Genomic DNA, 18010 nt, shown 5'->3' with positions numbered 1-18010 from the left:
AATCTGTCTATCAATAGCGTTTAACCCTTTCAATACGGCGAAAAATCAGTCAAAGTGCGCCCCATTGTCGGGATTAGTTATTTCTCCTAAAAGCGATTATTTGATAAAATAACTTTAATACTTAGAAGGGTTGAAGGTCTTGGAGACCCATAAACGTCTCCATAACAGCGCACCATCAATAACAATTATTTCACACGTTTCATTGATGGGACAGCATATGTCACGCCGTAAGCCCAAAGCATCTGAACACCGGGACAGGGTATGTCCCGGCAGGAATTCTGGAGTCAATAACTCATTTTTATTGACATTCTACTTAAAATTTTGATGATTATTTTAGGCAACGTTTTTTTATTAACATTTTCATGTACATTTGCGTTAACATTTTTATTAAGATATTTATTTATAAACACTTTTCGAAATTAACAGTTATAAAATAAGAATGGTAAAAAATTGAAAGTAGAGAAGGAACAACAGTATTTAAGGCTAGGTTTCTTGAGTGTGTGGTAGGGCTGGAAACAGTTCCTGCACAGTGCTACGTTGCAAAAGGCGCGCACTATTTTCGAGCGAGCCTCTTTCTTCATTTTTACCCACCATGCACATCTTCTGCGCGTTTTTCCCTGAATTGGGAAATGGTTTCCAACATTGAATAATCTCGCTGTTGATTATGATGATGATATAGTTTTGGAGGAAGAGGGCCTTTGCTTATTGACTTGCTCGCATTTCCAAATGCTCTTTCTTTTCATTTCCATACTTTCGTTCGTACATTAGGCAATGTAAATGAATAAGCTTTTGGGAAAGATCTTGAAGAAAGAATCCACTTCGTGGCTTCGTTGCCAATCGAGAAATTTGTTTGACCCCTGATGTAAGTAACTAGTGGCATTCGTGGTGTAAAGTTAGTTGGATGTGACGTGTAAAGTTAGTTAGTTGGACCATGAAAATGATGGTGGATTCTGGTTCTGGAGCTCAACTTCATCATCAAACAAATCATTGTGATTGGATGAAACGACTTCATTGTCGGTCTCCTCTTCAGTGTAGCAGTTTCAGAAGACACACTAATATAAGCGAGCTGTCTCAACTTGTTATCAGGGTAAATTCAATTTCATTTCGACCCTTTATCACTTGACTTGATATAAAGCTATGCGAAGTACCTGCCCGCGAAGCGGGAAGCTCACTTCTTCAAGGTTAACCCTTGGGTGACAGTGACTACTGGCTTTTAAAGGAAGGCCTAAACGGTTTACTAACCTAAGGTTAGTTATCGGTAGGCGGCCCATCATCAGAGGAAGAAGCCTTCGAATAAGCCTTGGAATTATTTAGAAATAGTGGTGGCTAAAAACCTAATAAATTGAATTTATTAAAACAAAAATCACAATTAATAAACAACCATTCGAAAATATTTATTCGCTGTCCGGAGCAAGTTGTCGCTTGTTTGACTAGATTTGGAACGATTGACGTGATAAATTTATGAACTCAGAGCAATGAGACGGCCTTGGAGACCAAAGTAGGCGTAATTTTCTGTCCTCGATATTTTTCAGTAACTGGGACATATGTTGTCCCAACCGTAATATCAAAGATTTACCAGACTGGGACAGCACATGTCCCGTCCGGTGCGAAAGGATTAAAACATGCAAACCTTTCTTTCTATAGCGTTTCCAGCATACAAATCTTTTCTTCAATATTGTTTTAAACATTCAAAACGCTCCTTCAATAATGTTTGAAGCTTAAAAATCGCTCCTCATCCGAACAAAATTTGCTTGATCTTTATAAGAAAATAGTCAACTTGCTCCACTTTGCATGAAAATATTTTCCAGTGGTAACGAAATTTCAATTATTTTTAGCTTAGTATTTTTTTTATAAGTAATTTTTCCACCACTACCTATCTAAAATTCAGAGCATTATATGAAATGCAAAGTTATCTAATGGGGACACTCTCAAGGAGTAAGAGTAATTCTCTCTATTCTACAAGTTTATTAAAACTTTAGCAGAAAGCGAATCAGTTGGCATCCCTGTATCGTTGAAGTTAATGTCAGTTCTAGAGTTTTCAGAGCTCAAAACTTAGTGAAGATGATTTGTTAACACGTTGAATGCTACGCTAATTTTACATGGCTTGCCCGTCTCGCCATATGGTAAATAATTATATCACGGTAAATAAACTGAACTTACAAGTATTAGACAGATTTTGCAAGTTTTTTAAATGGTTTAGCAAGACATATCCGTAGAAAGTGGTGAATTATATAACCCTATGAATTATTTAGAAACAGTGATGGATAAAAATCAACTAAATTGAATTTATCAAACCAAGAATCACAATTAATAAACTACCACTTGAAAATATTTATTCGCTTTCCGGAGCAAGTTGGCATCTCTGTGTATGTAAATAAAACTATTTTTGTATGTTCCATATGGCATTAATTTATTCAAACCATTTTAGTAACGATAATGATATTAAAAAAGTTAAAAATTTGCTTGAATTATGTGTTTTTAATAAGCTTAGCTTCGCCGGTCACCGGTGACCCCCGTGGCATTCAATATGTTAAAATTTGAGCAACTAAACATTTCTGTACCATATTATTTTATGCTTATTAGTTAATAATATTAGTCAAATAATAGATTTAATTAGATAATAAGAATGCATCATTTTTATTTAATGGCGCGTACTTGAGTCTATTTCTCATTGGCCTCAGAAATGTCAGAATTGGTATTCTCTTATCGTTACTTAGTGGGCAACAAACAAACCCGTTTATAGGGAGAATTACAATCACACTGAAGAGAGGATATACAACACAGAGAGAGAAAGTTACATCCATGCCTACGCTGGGATTCGAACCCACAACCACTGGCCCCGTAGTCCAGTACAATAACCACTAGACCAGTGATCGGCCTTAATAATGCATCTTACATTATGAATAAAATAATGCTTGCATTATTTTGAACAGCATTTTAAAGTACTCAGAGGGTTAAAAATTAAACTGAAGACCTTCGTCGAAGCACCAGTGACATTTTCAAGGCGGTTATAATCTGGATAAGAAGAAAAAGTGATATGCAAATTGTTCTGTTAGAGAATTATTAGAATGCAGAACTAATAATTCTTTGAATTATTAAATTTACCACTACCCAATTTGAAAAAAAAAAGCATTTCAGGATGCTCAAAGCTAAAGTGAATTAGTTATGTTGAAATTAAAATGAGAGTTAAAACATTTCTGTTACATTAAGAAATAAATAAGAAATAATAATAAATAAGAAGTAACAGTTATTAGAAATAACATTTATAAGAAATAACAGTTATTAGAAATAACATTCATAAGAATTAACAGTTATTAGAAATAACAGTTATAAGAAATAACAGTTAACAAAAATTAAATGAGACATAACAGTTAGAGAAAAGTTATTGTAAATATGGATAGCTGTATTGAAAAGCAAGTCTTACACTTTGTAGTCGGAGTACTTAAAAATACTATTTAAACATATGCGAGAACTAAATTATTTAAAATATACAACACAATAATTTTTTCTGACAATTAACAATCATAAATTAATGTGGTTACTATATATGAATACATGAAAAAAAATTGAATTTCGAAGTGGGTTATTGTGTCATCAGAAAGGACATCGGAATGTGAAGGGTTAAGAAATTTTACTTGAAGCATTAATATTTGGACTTCTTGTATTTAAATGTTATTTATTTCCAAACAGGTTCATTTTGTACACAAAAACGATCAAGGTAAACTTGCAGTTGTTGGTGTTTTATTTCAAGTAAGTTTTTCATGAAATATTAAATGCTCAGCATAATTATACTTTACAAATAGCAGTCGCTTATTTTAAAATAAATTATCAGCGGTTTTCTAATAACACAAAAATATAACTTGTGGTTCGCGAGCACAATTTTCTGACAGCTGGTTTGGTCCAACTAGTTTTTATATCTAAGACTATATCGCTGGTTCAAAATTAAAACAACACTTCTGCACTCACTTCTCATTCAAACAACATGAGAAGTGAGGGCAGAATTGTCGTTTTAATTTTGAACCAGCAATATAACCCTTTCATTACGGCAGTCCACACCGCTGAAGTGACGTCACTGAACCGTGCCGCCAGTTGTCGGTAAGTTGATGCTCGAATGTTTGGAGATTTAAGATGATATTTGGATATTTTCTAAGAATTATAAATAACAATGAAAATTTTAATAAATCAAATAGATTTTACTAATTCAATTCAATATGATAAATTTTAAAACAAGGGTCGACACACAAGTCCATATAAATTAAATTCTTGTCTTCTTTTTCACTTTGTATTTCGGTTTTACCTACCATTCTATCAATCGAAGGAGAATGTCAATCTTACTTACAAAACTACTAAGAGCATTCGAAATACACTTTTCGTGGTTTTTAATCCAATATATGTCAATGGGAACCGTTGTGGCTCAAGAGATAGAGCATTAGCCTTCCAATGAGGAGACCGGGTACGAATCGCAGCAATAGCTGGTCGATAAGAATTCCGCTTCCGGCTCGCACCTACCACAATAAAGGCAAAATATCTTCAGTGGTAGACGGATTATGAGTTAGAGTTCCCTTGTTGTTAGGCTGACCGTGGGAGGATCTCCATGCTACGCAAAACATTTTATTAGTTCCTTCAAAAAGTCCTTCATGAAGGCAAATTTCTCCCAATACTTGATCCAGGAGTTTTCTTGTCATCTGGATTGGGTTCAAAATTGCAAGGGCAGACCTGCCAACTTTTAATCCCTTCCATTATCATTTTTCCAAGTGGTATTAAAATGGAATTAAAACTTCAATTTTAAGCTAACAAATAAGTTGTATTTGAAAAAAATTAAGCTGACAACCATGATAGTAACGCATATTAATATATAAGCTTAATTTTTGTAAGAATAGTGGTGATCAAAATCATTCAAAAATTAAATTTATAAAAGAAAAAATAGTATATATTTACTACCACTTTAAATATGAAAATAAAATCTCCCGCAAAATCCGGGAGAGTTGGCAGGTATGCATCGGTATGGAGTTGAGCAATAGTGGTCGTAAACCCAAATCTGGGTCGGCTGTTCAACGATGGATATAAAATAAAAATTTATACGTCAATGGAATATTAGCCAGCGGTAATTTGCTCTGGTTATATAGCGATAAATATAATACCGGCTAAATACAGCCCTTGTACACTACAGGGCCTCTCGTTGATGTGAGCTGAATACGGCACTCGTAATGAAAAGGTTAACAATTTCCAGAGCAGGAAATTTCGATCGAAAGTTTTTTGTCAGACAGCACATTATCAAATGCAACCTAAGCGGCTCCTTCAGTTCGAATCTCATTATTATTATTTTTTCAATTCTGCTTATAATAAAAAGTAATGTTTGAGTTTCGTGGTTTACAATCTGACAAAAATGTGAATATTATTTTTTTCAATACTTAGCGAAAGGTAATCGGAAGTTCAGACACATAGGTTTAAGAAACTATGGTATTTTTTCCCTAGTAAACCCCTTTTGTTATTTCATCAGTGGCATTGAACAGCTAATCCATATCGAATGAGTGAATTTTTCATCTTTGAATTCTGTAGCCACGTGTTTTTGAACTTAAATCAGAAGACAAGTGAACTACTAAATCACACTAAGAGACATTTGTTAGGACTTCTTGGTGAAAAATAAAATCGCATTTACGTTATATGGTCTAGTGAACCATGAAAATCTTCTGTGGTTAGCCCAAGGGTGAAAATACTTTCACTCCTGATCTGTCTCTCACGGGGAATATTTTTTATTAACACTGTAGTCACTGTAAATCGAAGCATTATCAGCTATTGCAGATAGGGGAAAATAGGTAGCCTATATTAAGGTAAGTGCACTTTCCCGTCAAACTTTTCGGTTAATTTATACTCATGTCCATAAATTACAATCAATTCAAAATCACACAGAAATTGAACACTGAAGTAAAAATTTCATAAGTAAAAATATCCCACACATCTTCACGAATAATATGCAAATTACAGGAAGCCATCAAATGATGCTGTTAATACGTCACAATGACGAGAGTTTAAGAGAGGATTATGTAATGAATGGTAGCAAAATTGCTTACAAGCATTTTGTAAGCCACTCAGTGCCATAACTGAATAAAGGAACACAGAGGAAGTATGTGGGTGATTTTTTAAGTAGCAGAATTATCGGCAGTCAGGATAGTGGGTGTACTCAGATGGAAGTAATCAAGAAACTTGGAATTGCCCAAAAGTGTCATCTCTAGGCTTTGGCAACGAGTCCAAGACGATTGATTGTCAGTAGACGTTAACAAATAATTTAGAACATGCGAAATAGTTGCCTCTGAGTTTCAAAGCCGAATGAAGACGAGTATTTGGAAGTAACTGCTAAAAGAACAAGATGGGGCACAGCATACGACCTGTCTCGTCAAATATTTGCAACGACGGGTACCACAGTTTCAAGGCAAATCATGAACCGACGGTCATCTGCGATTAGGATGGAGTAAAGAACATGCAATGTGGACATCATCACATAGTGTGATGCTATCCGACGATACTAGGTTTAGCTTAAAGTCTGATTTACGTCGAATGTTCATTTGGAGAGCACCAGGTATCCGCTACCACCAAGACAGCACCATTGCATGAAACCGTTGCGATGGTGCGGCATTATTCGTTTTAGGTGGATAAATAATGAGTTCTAGAACAAATCTGCGTGTTCATATTGGAACTGTGACTGGCTAAAATTGTCCGGACATCATTCTAGAACAGCATGTACGTTTGTTTAGAAGAATTTGTGTTTACCGATGATAACGCTCCTCCTCACAGAGCAAACAGCATAAATGAATGCCTTCAATCTGAGAATATTACCCGTATGAAATTGCCATCTTACTGACTTAATACGATAGAGCATGTGTGGGATATGCTTGGCCGACAAGTTGCAATCCATCTACCATCTCCTACACATCGCTGGTTCAAAGTTAAAACGACACTTCTGCACTCACTTCTCATTCAAATAACATGAGAAGTGAGTGTAGAAATGTCGTTTCAACTTTGAACCAGCGATATGTCCCGGAACTTTGGAGTGTAGTGCTTGCTGAATAATCTTCCTTAAAATCTGCTCGATAATTTAGTACATGCTTAGGCTTTGTACTGCTTATATTTCATCGTATGGAAGATATACAATGCATGGAAAATATATATCGCATGGAATATACACATCATACCAACCAAGTAATTTTAAGTTTTTGAAAAAGTGATATTTTTTATAATTGCTCCAAGGAACAAAAATCGTAGTTTTTATGAATTATATCATGCACACACCATATTTTTTGCTCTTTATCGTTTGGTTAATAAATGGGTTTTATGATTAAGTCACGCTTGTTTTGTTTTTGAGCTTTTATTTGCCTGGGCTGACATTATCCTTAACTTGCTTATAACATAAGAGTATTTGCATTGCTTGAACATAAGAGTATTTGCATTGCATGAACATAAGAGTATTTGCATTTTAAGATATAAGATTTCATAAAACCAAATTTTTGACTATGTTATGAAAAGTCTAAGTGATAAATTGCTACAGAATACCAACTCTCTAATGAAAAAAAAAATCAGAACACATCATCTGGCACAATTTATCACTGGCCTTCCTTAAAGTTTGGTAAAAATAATCAATCCTTAAATTCATAGGTTGTTCCTACAGATATTTTTTTTTATTTTAAATAAATACATAAATAGCTTTTTTACTTAGGAGAGCAATGTAAAAAATCTGGCTTTGGATGTAATTTTATCTGCAAGGGATGAATATCTGTATAAAGATGAAACATTTGAAGGAACTATAAGGCAAAAGGGGAAGATGGCCAAAATATATCTGGAAGATCTTGTTGACAATGGGTGTCCTCTTTATCGCTACAATGGATCCTTGACTACGCCACCCTGCACAGAGAATGTCACATGGTTGGTTTGCAAAGCAATTAAATATGTTAAAAGATCTCAAGTACGTACTTCTTTTTCATTATGGATAACAATTTTCTTAACCAGAGCTTTCAAACGGAAAATTCTATTTTCATTCTAATACTCTCTTGATATCAAGCAAATACAAAGTAGTTTACTTTTTAAGTAGAAAAATATAAATTGTAAATAGATTAGATTTTCCAACTAATCGTAATATTTAGAGTGTTAGAGAGATATCAACAGCTCCTTTTCGAGAAAACTGCAAACTAAAAACTGCTGATTTTCGGTAAATTTTAACCCTTTTTTTAAAAGGCTCAATAAGGTTTAATTGCTACAGAGTGACGTAGAACTTAGGCCTTTGAATTATTTAGAACGTAAGTGGTGAGTAAAAATCCTTGAAACTTTTTTTTTTCCTTTTCAACACCACTGTAATTAAAAAAGCTTTCTGTTTTAAATATTGCAATAATATGATGGGAATTCAGTATTGCTGGTATGGAACCTAACGACCTTTTATTCTGCCATGAATTCTAGATTGCGGCTGCTTCCTATAAATAATCCTCGTAATTTGAATGGTAGTCGTAATCCGGGAATTATGGTATTTCATAAGTACTCTCATACTCATATGTGTTGGTTATCTTAGCATCAGCCCCGCTAGGGGCTCCAACTAATTCATCTGAGTGGAAATAAATAATAAATCGCCGAAGCGCAACTGAAAGGTGAAAGTTGGGGTTCAGTATCTTTTACTGAGAGAAAATTAAAATGAAGTAGTGAGATTGAACAAACAAGTTTGAGAGAGAGAGAAGAGGTTTTGTGGCAGACTGCCTCGCCTCCCTTCGAGGTATTACCCCGAGCTTCACAGGTGCACAGTAGCCACATAGCCCCAGGGAAAAGGGGAAATACATAATAAATGCGCAAAATTATTTACAAGTATTTACAGCTATTTACAAAATTTACGGGACAAAACTCCGTCGGATAGGAAAAAGGCGGTTGCCGGGCTATATTTTATGTTGTCTTTGATGAGCTCAAAATCAAAATTTTTGAAGTAATTGCACGTATGACAAGAGACTGCATCTCTGAAGAAACTTGCACATAGTTCAGCTATGTGCTCATCTATTTTGTTGATTTTTAACTCTCGTCTTAGATCTTTCATTCTCATGGATCTGGGGGCTCCTGTGATATATCTGAGGAATTTATTTTGAGTAATCTCCAGTTTCTTTTTTTGACTAACAGTGGTTGTGCTCCATGCAGGGGCTGCGTAGCTGATGATCGGTCGATTTCATAAGTAATTGAGAGAAAACTGTCATATATATTTAAGAATTGAATCTTTGGTGGTTTATAAGTAAATAAAAAACCCCAACTGTATTCATAAATTTAAAAAAAAAATTAGACATATTTGCTACCACTTTTTTATCTTTACTATATATTCTATTAAATGGATCTTTCATAAACTAGTTTATCTTCATAGTGGTCAGATCGGACTACTTTGTGGAGACTTTCAGTTAAAGGAGGCGTTGGACAGTGAAAACCGTTAGTCTTGCCTTATAAAATAGAAAATGAAATTAAAGTTTATCAGGGGAAATAGTTCCAATTCTAAAATAATTCTAAAAAGTAAAATATATTTGAATATGGTTTTTCAAAAAAACTGTTACTTTTCAAAAAAGGTAATAAACACATACCTTCCTGAAATAAAATAAAATTTGTTAAGTTAGAAGCCAAATTACGATCCAGTTGCAGTTACAGAAATGTTTCAATTTTCAGAAGTTATTAAGGTATCCGACTACCTTAAAAACGAGGATTTTCACAAAAAATCACTTTTTTATTTTATTGCTTTATAATAATGCCCAATTTTTCTAGTTTTCAAAACTGTTTTGTTTTCGAATGCACGTCAAGAAGAACTTTAGTTATAGCTATTTTAGTAACAGATGACAGTTGTCTAACTTACCGGAAATAACAAAAATGAAACCGGTAGTAGGTAATAGTTTCGGTTCCATTTCTATTTGTGTGTTTATTTTTCTTAGATATTTAATTTTTAAAAGCTCTTAAACTCTCGGCTAATAATCTGAATTATATTTTAATTAGATTTTACGTTTCGTGGTTACTGTTTGTGGGTAACATGAAAAGTTAGCATATTTTCTGATAGTTTGTTTACATTTGAAGCGTACTTTCTATATCTTGATTTTGATTTGTTTTGAAGAAATTTATTGATTTCTTTCAAAAAAATTTGTTATTTATTTTGATAAATTTATTGAGATGGGTAAAGGACGTACTTCTCGATCTAAGAAACGTAAATATTACGGTAATCAACATGCCAACAAAAGCAATGATTTGAGTAAAGTTAATTATACCATTTATTCAAAATTGTGTAAAGCAGATGAATCTATTACTTCAAGCTCTTCAAAATTATCGATTTCTATGGATGTCAATAAAGAACTGATGCCTTTGGATAAAAACAATCTGTGTGGCAATCGAATAATTGATATTGAGATCCTGATGATGATATTAGCTTCATTATGTTGTCCGGTTTGCTATGATAACAAATTGCATTTAGAAGAAAATTCTAGATTTGGGCTATTATAAATATTATAAAAAATATTTTTTACTTCTAATTATTAATAAAAACTATATTTAGACATATATATTAAAGTGTGAAAATACAGTAAGATGGTTGTCTAATAAAAAATTGTTCCTGTGTTAAATGCTTTATAAGTAGTAGACTTTTGATGTTATTCACTAAATACTTTAAAATATAGCTAAATAATACGTTAAAATATCGCTTCGTAAAATAAAACTAAGAAAATGTGTGAAGGAATGTGCCCCCTATAAAATATAATAATTTCCTACTGACAAACATTCATAGTTTTTAGAAAAATTTAATTTTAAACTTTAATTGTGTTTTTCTCAAAATGAAAATTTTGCTGTTTTTTGTCTACGGAAAACAAGATAACTCAATTAATTATTATAAATTTGTCTTCAAACTTTCAGAGATTGTTTCTTGTATTGGTGGTTATATAACGGACCTCCAGAATTCAGATAACTGCATTATTTTTTGTTTTATGAGATATTTTGCAGTAGATAATGTGAAGAAAATATGTGAAAAAAATGGAAAAATATGCTTAACACTCCATAAATTTTTTTAATTTCATAATATCATTTAAGTTGAGGTTCATAACACTTCAGAGGGTTATACGAAACGGCTCAAAAAGTTAGATAGCTGTATGTACAATAGTTTTTTGCGTAGAGTGTTTTCCGTTAATGAGTTATTTTCATTAAAATTATCTAAAAAATACTCTTTAAACAAAAAATTTCCTGTATATTTAAATTTTCTCTATTAAATATGTTTATTTAAATTAATATACAATATAAATTGCAATAATGTTGTGGAAAATATTTATTTTTCAAAAATTTTGTCCCGAAGGTAGTCGGATACCTTAAATTAAAGTGTCATTTATTATTATTGGCGGAAATTCTGAGAAATAGAACTTACTACGTTTTCCAGAGTCATATTTGCAAACAGCAGCTGACATTCCATTGATAAATTATTCATTATGCATTGAGGTATATTATTTGTTTTGAATGCAGAATCAAACTCGGATGACAACGGGGGTGTAGCTCAGTGGTAGAGCGTTCGCTTTGCATGTGAAAGGCCTGGGGTTCGATCCCCCACACCTCCATTTTGTCTCAGTTTTTAATACGCAAAATAATTAGTTTTAAATTAAAGTAATTAATAGCTATTGCAGAATTTCTTTAGTTTCACAGAATTTTTTTTCAAGTGATACTAAAGGTTGTGCATGTACTAATCATGTAATAAATCAGAATTTAAAAAATTTTGTCCATCACTACATACAAATAATTTCAATAGATTGGATATACAATTATACAATATATTGTTAGAAGTAAGATGGAAGCTGTAAACAATCGAAAGAACAAACACTTTTTCTTGATGTTAGATTGAGAAAAGTATAAATATAAAAATAAATATCTTTCGCACGATGAAGTTTTTAAATATGTTTAACCTTAATAAGACCATCTTAAACTACAAATATATATATCTTAATTAACAAATATTAGTTACTGGTGATGCATCTGCACACCTGCCAAATTTTACGCATTATACGTTAAATTTTATTTTTATATTTAAGATTTTTATATTTTTTATATTTAGTGGTAGTAAATATATATTATTTTTTCTTTTATAAACTTATTTTTTTTAAATGATTTTGATCACCACTATTCTTAAAAAAATTTAGCATATAGGTTAATATTACGGTTGTCAGCTAAAGCTTGATCAAAAACAACTTTTTTTTGCATAGAATTGAAATTTTAATTCCATTTTACTACCACTGGGAAAAGTCATAATTGAAGGGATCAAAAGTTGGCAGGTATGTATATGCACAGTTCGCAAAAAAGGAGAACTGCCCTGGACAATCTTTTTATCTCATTTCCACGTACTAGGACTCAATCGTAATAGTTCGACGGGATGACCCTAATTATGTTAATTAATGAGTGCAGATGATATTTTAAGTTACAAATTAGGACACAAAAACGTACTTTTACTGAATAAACATATCTTTTTTTTTTCAACTATTGATGAGAAATTAAATTATAAACAAACGACTTTATTAAAATTTGATAACTCAGAAGCCGTTCAACCGATTTTGTTCAAATTTTGTATATGTATGTAAAATTACACTTTTTAAAGTAATGTAAAAGTTTCTATACCTTAATATTAAATTTTTTTTTGCTATTATTAAAAAGATAACAAAAAAAGGATTATTAAAAATTATTTTTTATGCGGAATTATCTTTGGATAATTTTAAATGACAAAATACAAAATTTGAGTAGAATCGGTCGAATCGAATGAGAAATCGAATTACCAAAATACGAATTTTTCAAAGTCTGATTTCTCACGAAAAATTTGACAGATTTCACTCAAATTTCGTATTTTGTCAATTAAAATAACATTCTTTAAAATGATGTGAAAAATTGTATACTGTACAATACAATACTGTGCATTTCCGATTACCCCAATATTTACAAATATTTAAATTTTTATTTCTCTAAAAAACACATGGCTTAAATTTACTACTTATTTCAATAAAAATATGTTACTTAGCATTTAAGTTAATTATCCCGATCAATACTAATATCTAAATCTAATTTTTTTTTTGTTCTTTTTGTCTGATAAAGAAAGCAGGATTAGAATTTGCGATTTCAATTTCTGTATAAAAACGTTATTTAGTATAATTGCAAAATTGACGAATTACTACCAAGTTACCCCAATAATCGAAATTCTTAAACTTTAATGGAAATAATGTTTGGAAATAATGTTAAACTTTCTTAGTTCTTCCATTTATTTCGTAGAAAAAACACATGGTCCAAATTTGAAACTACCCTGCGTAAAACTGACGCAGAACTGCGTAAAAACATGACAAATAGCATTTCTGTCAATTTTGGGCAAATTGCACTCAACATTACATTATCCCGATAATTACAAAATATAGAAAGGAAACTTTTTTGGTTTTTCTATATATCTTAAAATAAACTCCTGGTTCAAATTTAAAACTTCTGTTTTGGTAAAAACGTGTTATATAGCATTGCTGTTAATTTGTCTAATTAAGCCGATAATTACAAAATATCAAAATGGAATTTTTTAAGTTTTTTTTCTTATCTCATGGTCCAAAATTTAACTTTCTAACTTTATGGGAGTGAAAAAGTGTAGGCTTTGCTTATTATCAATGCATACTATTAGGATTATTGTAATACTTTATTAGGAATTAACTTTCGCGCAATTACAAAATAATAATTTTGCCTGATACATAACAAATTTTTATAGTGACCGAAAATTAAATGAGAGCTAAATTGTATATGAAACAATGCAATGGTATCTGCTTCTCAAATGGGTGCCATTTCTTTTTAACATCTTTCTAGTCGAATTGGAGTTTTATATGAAGTCTTTCAACAAACAGGTGCTACGTATTTATAATGAATTATGCATGGTATAACGTATCTCTTTCTTTTTACTGATGTCTTATGTAAGAGAGTATAAGCGCGGGGGTGTAGCTCAGTGGTAGAGCGTTCGCTTTGCATGTGAAAGGCCTGGGGTTCGATCCCCCACACCTCCACTTTTAAAAAAATAATAATAATTTTTGCAAGTTTTAAATTTTTAAATATATATCTAATACTTGCGAAGAGCACGTAACACATTATTAACTAGAGAAACGTATTTTTTCAGAAAATTAAAAACGGCAAAAGTTAACTTTAAACATTTATAAATGCATCAATTTCCAGAAACTATCATTGAGGAAATGAATTAAAATGTTTATTAATAACAGAACAAAAATAGCATTTTTCTTTTTTATCTGAAATATTTAAAGGGAACTAATGTGTCCAGAAATTATTTTAGCAAAAATTTACGGCTGGTTTTGTCTACATATTTTTTTATAATTTGCTCATATCATTCTTTACACTATACTGACCCATTTTGTATGAAATTTGAACTTATGACACTCATTTTCAGTTGAGAAGTTAAATAATGCATGCAAATACTCTTGATGTATAATTTTCAATCATTAATTTGTATTCTCCTTTTGTGTCTAAATTGTACGGATGCCACCTTTTCCGTTTTAGATGAAGTTTTTTTCCAGTTATGGTAAAACTTTGGTTTATATAATATCATTAACTAGTGGGCTGCACCCCCTGCTCGGTAACGCTCGCCAACCCCTAAAAATTGCTACGCGATTTTATATGGTTTGCTTCGCAAACCAAGCTCGTTTCACTCGCTAATAACTTAGGTACATTACAAATGCACAAAATTCTAAGAATTCAAGACAATCATTCAGATCCATATAAAAAATAAATTTTTTTTTTAAATTTCATCTTTTTAGTAAATACTAAGTCATTAAAATAAATTTGAATTCAAATAAATGACCTGTAACTCGTTAAATCTATTAGAAATGTGCTATAGTATATTTCGTGATATAAATCAAAAATCACCAAATAAATTCGCGAAAAAAAGCGCTTTCAACAAAATACTAAAACAGAGATATATCGACAAAGACTACTCACTTCTGCCTAGCTTAATAGTATGAGATTGCCGCAACTGATGCTCTCTGGTTACTTCAGTTTCCGTTTTTAAAAGCGCTATATGCTGAGCCACCTCAGCTAGATTTGGCATGTGACATTTTTAGCGGCAATCCTTGGTCGATTCGCCGTGTAAGAGAAATAATAACGTAAACAAAACAAAGCAAACGTTGCGACCGGCTTAAAAGAAATACAGCCAAAATTTGGGAGCCACGTAAGAGAATTATATATATTAGATATGTATGTATATCTATCTGTGTATTAGATATCTTTGTATTAGATATCTATCTGTGTATATCTAAAATATATTAGGTTTATAAATAATAAAGAAGTAATTTTTGCCTTTTAATTTTTGAAAATGTGATTTTAAAAATATTTCGACCCCCTCTGCTTTAAAATATAAAATAGAGACTTGATAGTTTTATATATATATATATATATATATATATATATATATATATATATATATATATATATATATATATATATATATATATATATATATATATATATATATATATATATATATATAGATAGATAGATAGATAGATAGATAGATAGATAGATATTTTTATGGCGTCAGAATTATATCAACTTAACGCTGACGCCCAGTTAAGACGCTTCTCCTAAGAAACCAGGCCTTGAGCCAATGAACCAGTATTTTGTTGGCGTCAGGGTAACGTCAACTTAACGCTGACGCCCAGATAAGGCGCTTGTCTAAAGAAACAAGGCCTTCGGCTCCCACGAGCCTTGAAAATTTTAAAAAGTGGTAACGAAAACGAAACAGAAGTTGATATTTTAATTTCTGTGTAACTACGACTAAAAATTGTTTTCCAAAGAAAAAATATACATGCATGAAAATTCCAGCTTGCTAAAGCACTTAACGACAAAGTATTATATTAAAGTAAGAAATGTAATCTAGCATTAGCCTAAATTTGTTACCACAACTAAAATTCTTCAAGGACGGCTGGGACTTTGTAAAAGAAATCTGTTTTAAACCGTCGCAAATTTTAATGAAATTTTGACTTTTATTAGTCAGCATTTTTTGCATTTTCAGTCGCCTGTGATAACCCATAATGTCTATTGGTCAAAATCATTTTAAACAAATGTTAAGGCATATATTTTGCCACCGCTTTAAATAATAACGGAACGAATAAAACACGTAAAAGTTTGCATATTTGTTTGGAAAAAGCTTATTCCTCTTCTGCTTTTTATTCTTGTTAATAAGTATATCGTTAGAAAATTCATTAACGATAAGTTTTTTGCTTTAATTTTTAGATGAGAAAGCTGTTTTTATTGTATTCTGTAAGAAGGGGAACTGGCAATAAAGAAACCTGCATTCTTATCAACAACCATCGGAATATTCAACCATTAAATGGACGGATTATTTATTCATAATTCATAAACAGATGCCATTTGTAATTAATATTTTTTTTAAAAAGTGTGCTTGTAGTCCTATTCTGAAAAGTCTTCTTCAACGTTTCCATAGATGCCAACGTGTTCCGCTTTGTAAAATTCATTTTGAAGTAGTAATAAAAGTAAAGTTATTTTTAGTTTAGCATTTTTCAAAGTAATATTTTTTCTACTTAACACGTTGAACGCCACGCTAATCTTACATGACTTGCCCATCTAGCCACGGTAAATAACTACAAATTAAATTTGCAAACATTAGACGGATTTTGCTATTTTTAGAAGGTTTATCATGACAAATCTGATTAAAGTGATGAATTATATATGCCTACGAATTGTTTAAAAATATTGGTGGATAAAAATCTACTAAATTGAATTTATTAAACCAAGAATTACAATAATTATGTAAATTTTGAATAAATTTTCTTCAATTCCATAAAAGAGTGTAAATTTTATAGTTCTATATCATGTTATACGCTGTCAGACAGCTGTTTCTCGCGGCCTATGTGAAAGGTCAGTGTCAGCAAGCGGTGGCAGACGCAGCCTAAATGTAATTTCAGTGTCAGCCACCGGTGGTTAACACGTCCTAAATGTAATTTCAGTGTCAGCCACCGGTGGCTGACGCGGCCCAAATGGAATGTCCAGTGTCAGCCACCGATGGCTGACGAGGCGCTCAACGTGTTAAAATCGAAAATTCAAAGTTATATATGAAAAGCAACTTTATTGCAGTTACAGAGATGCCAACTTGCTCTGGAAAGCAAATATATATTTTAAAGTGATAATTTATCAATTGTGATTCTTGGTTTAATAAATTCAATTTAGTAGATTTTTATCCACCACTACTTCTAAATAATTCGTAGGCTTATATTATTCACCACTTTATTGTACTTATGTCATGCTATACGTTTTAAAAAGCTGGCAAAAATAGTCAAATAATTTCAAAATTTTCTTTGTAGTTGTTTACCGTTGTTTTAAATATTTTGGCGTATCCGGAGCAGTAGCATACCTGCCAACTCTTCCGGATTTTCCCGAAGATTTTATTTTCATATTTAAAGTGGTAGCAATACTCATGTTATTCCAATTAACTTTTTGAATTATAATGATAATTATAAATGAGTTTGACCACCACTACATATAAATGATTATAATAAGTATATAAATGCATAATAATCCTTGCACAAGCGAATTTCAACGGGATCAAAATTTAAATATATTTTTGAGCAAGATTGTTTTTCGTTCATTGTTTTACAACCACTCTGAAAATCCATATTCGGAAAGAGTGAAAGTTGGCATCTCTGCAATTACGTCCCTGTCAACTACTTCGGCTTTACTGAAATATTTTATTTTCATATTTAAAGCGGTAGCGAAACTCATATTACCCTTTTTAATAATTATGAATGAGTGTTTGACCACCAATACATATAAATAATTATAACAAATATATAAAAGCATAATAGTCATTACGAAAGCAAATCTCGTCCTGGTCAAAATATAAATATATTTTTGAGTAAAATTTTTTTCAGTATTTGTTTTACTACCACTTGAAAAATCCGTTCTCCGAAGAAGTGAACGTTGGCAGGTATACAGCTATCTAGACTATTTAATA

At 31.6% G+C, this 18010-nt stretch overlaps 1 protein-coding gene and 2 non-coding genes across 3 annotated transcripts in view; all 3 read left to right on the top strand.

Annotated features, from left to right (window-relative positions):
- The window catches only part of LOC107444478 (carbonic anhydrase 2), a 29060-nt gene extending 12513 nt beyond the window's left edge, over positions 1–16547 (top strand). The window contains exons 4-6 of the mRNA XM_087162710.1: positions 3691–3750; positions 7712–7957; positions 16273–16547. Coding sequence (XP_087018836.1) covers positions 3691–3750; positions 7712–7957; positions 16273–16392 — 426 coding nt within the window. The 3' untranslated portion in view covers positions 16393–16547. The remainder of the gene's footprint in view (positions 1–3690; positions 3751–7711; positions 7958–16272) is intronic.
- On the top strand, positions 11514–11585 carry TRNAA-UGC (transfer RNA alanine (anticodon UGC)). Its single transcript has one exon. It is a non-coding gene; the product is annotated as a tRNA-Ala (tRNA).
- Positions 13965–14036, top strand: TRNAA-UGC (transfer RNA alanine (anticodon UGC)). The gene has a single exon. It is a non-coding gene; the product is annotated as a tRNA-Ala (tRNA).
- Positions 16548–18010: the final 1463 nt, after the last annotated feature.

Source organism: Parasteatoda tepidariorum, chromosome 5 (genome assembly GCF_982258835.1).
Source record: "Parasteatoda tepidariorum strain Cologne lab strain chromosome 5, Ptep-v5.0, whole genome shotgun sequence".
Lineage (NCBI taxonomy): Eukaryota > Metazoa > Arthropoda > Arachnida > Araneae > Theridiidae > Parasteatoda > Parasteatoda tepidariorum.
This window is presented reverse-complemented; position numbering and strand designations above follow the sequence as displayed.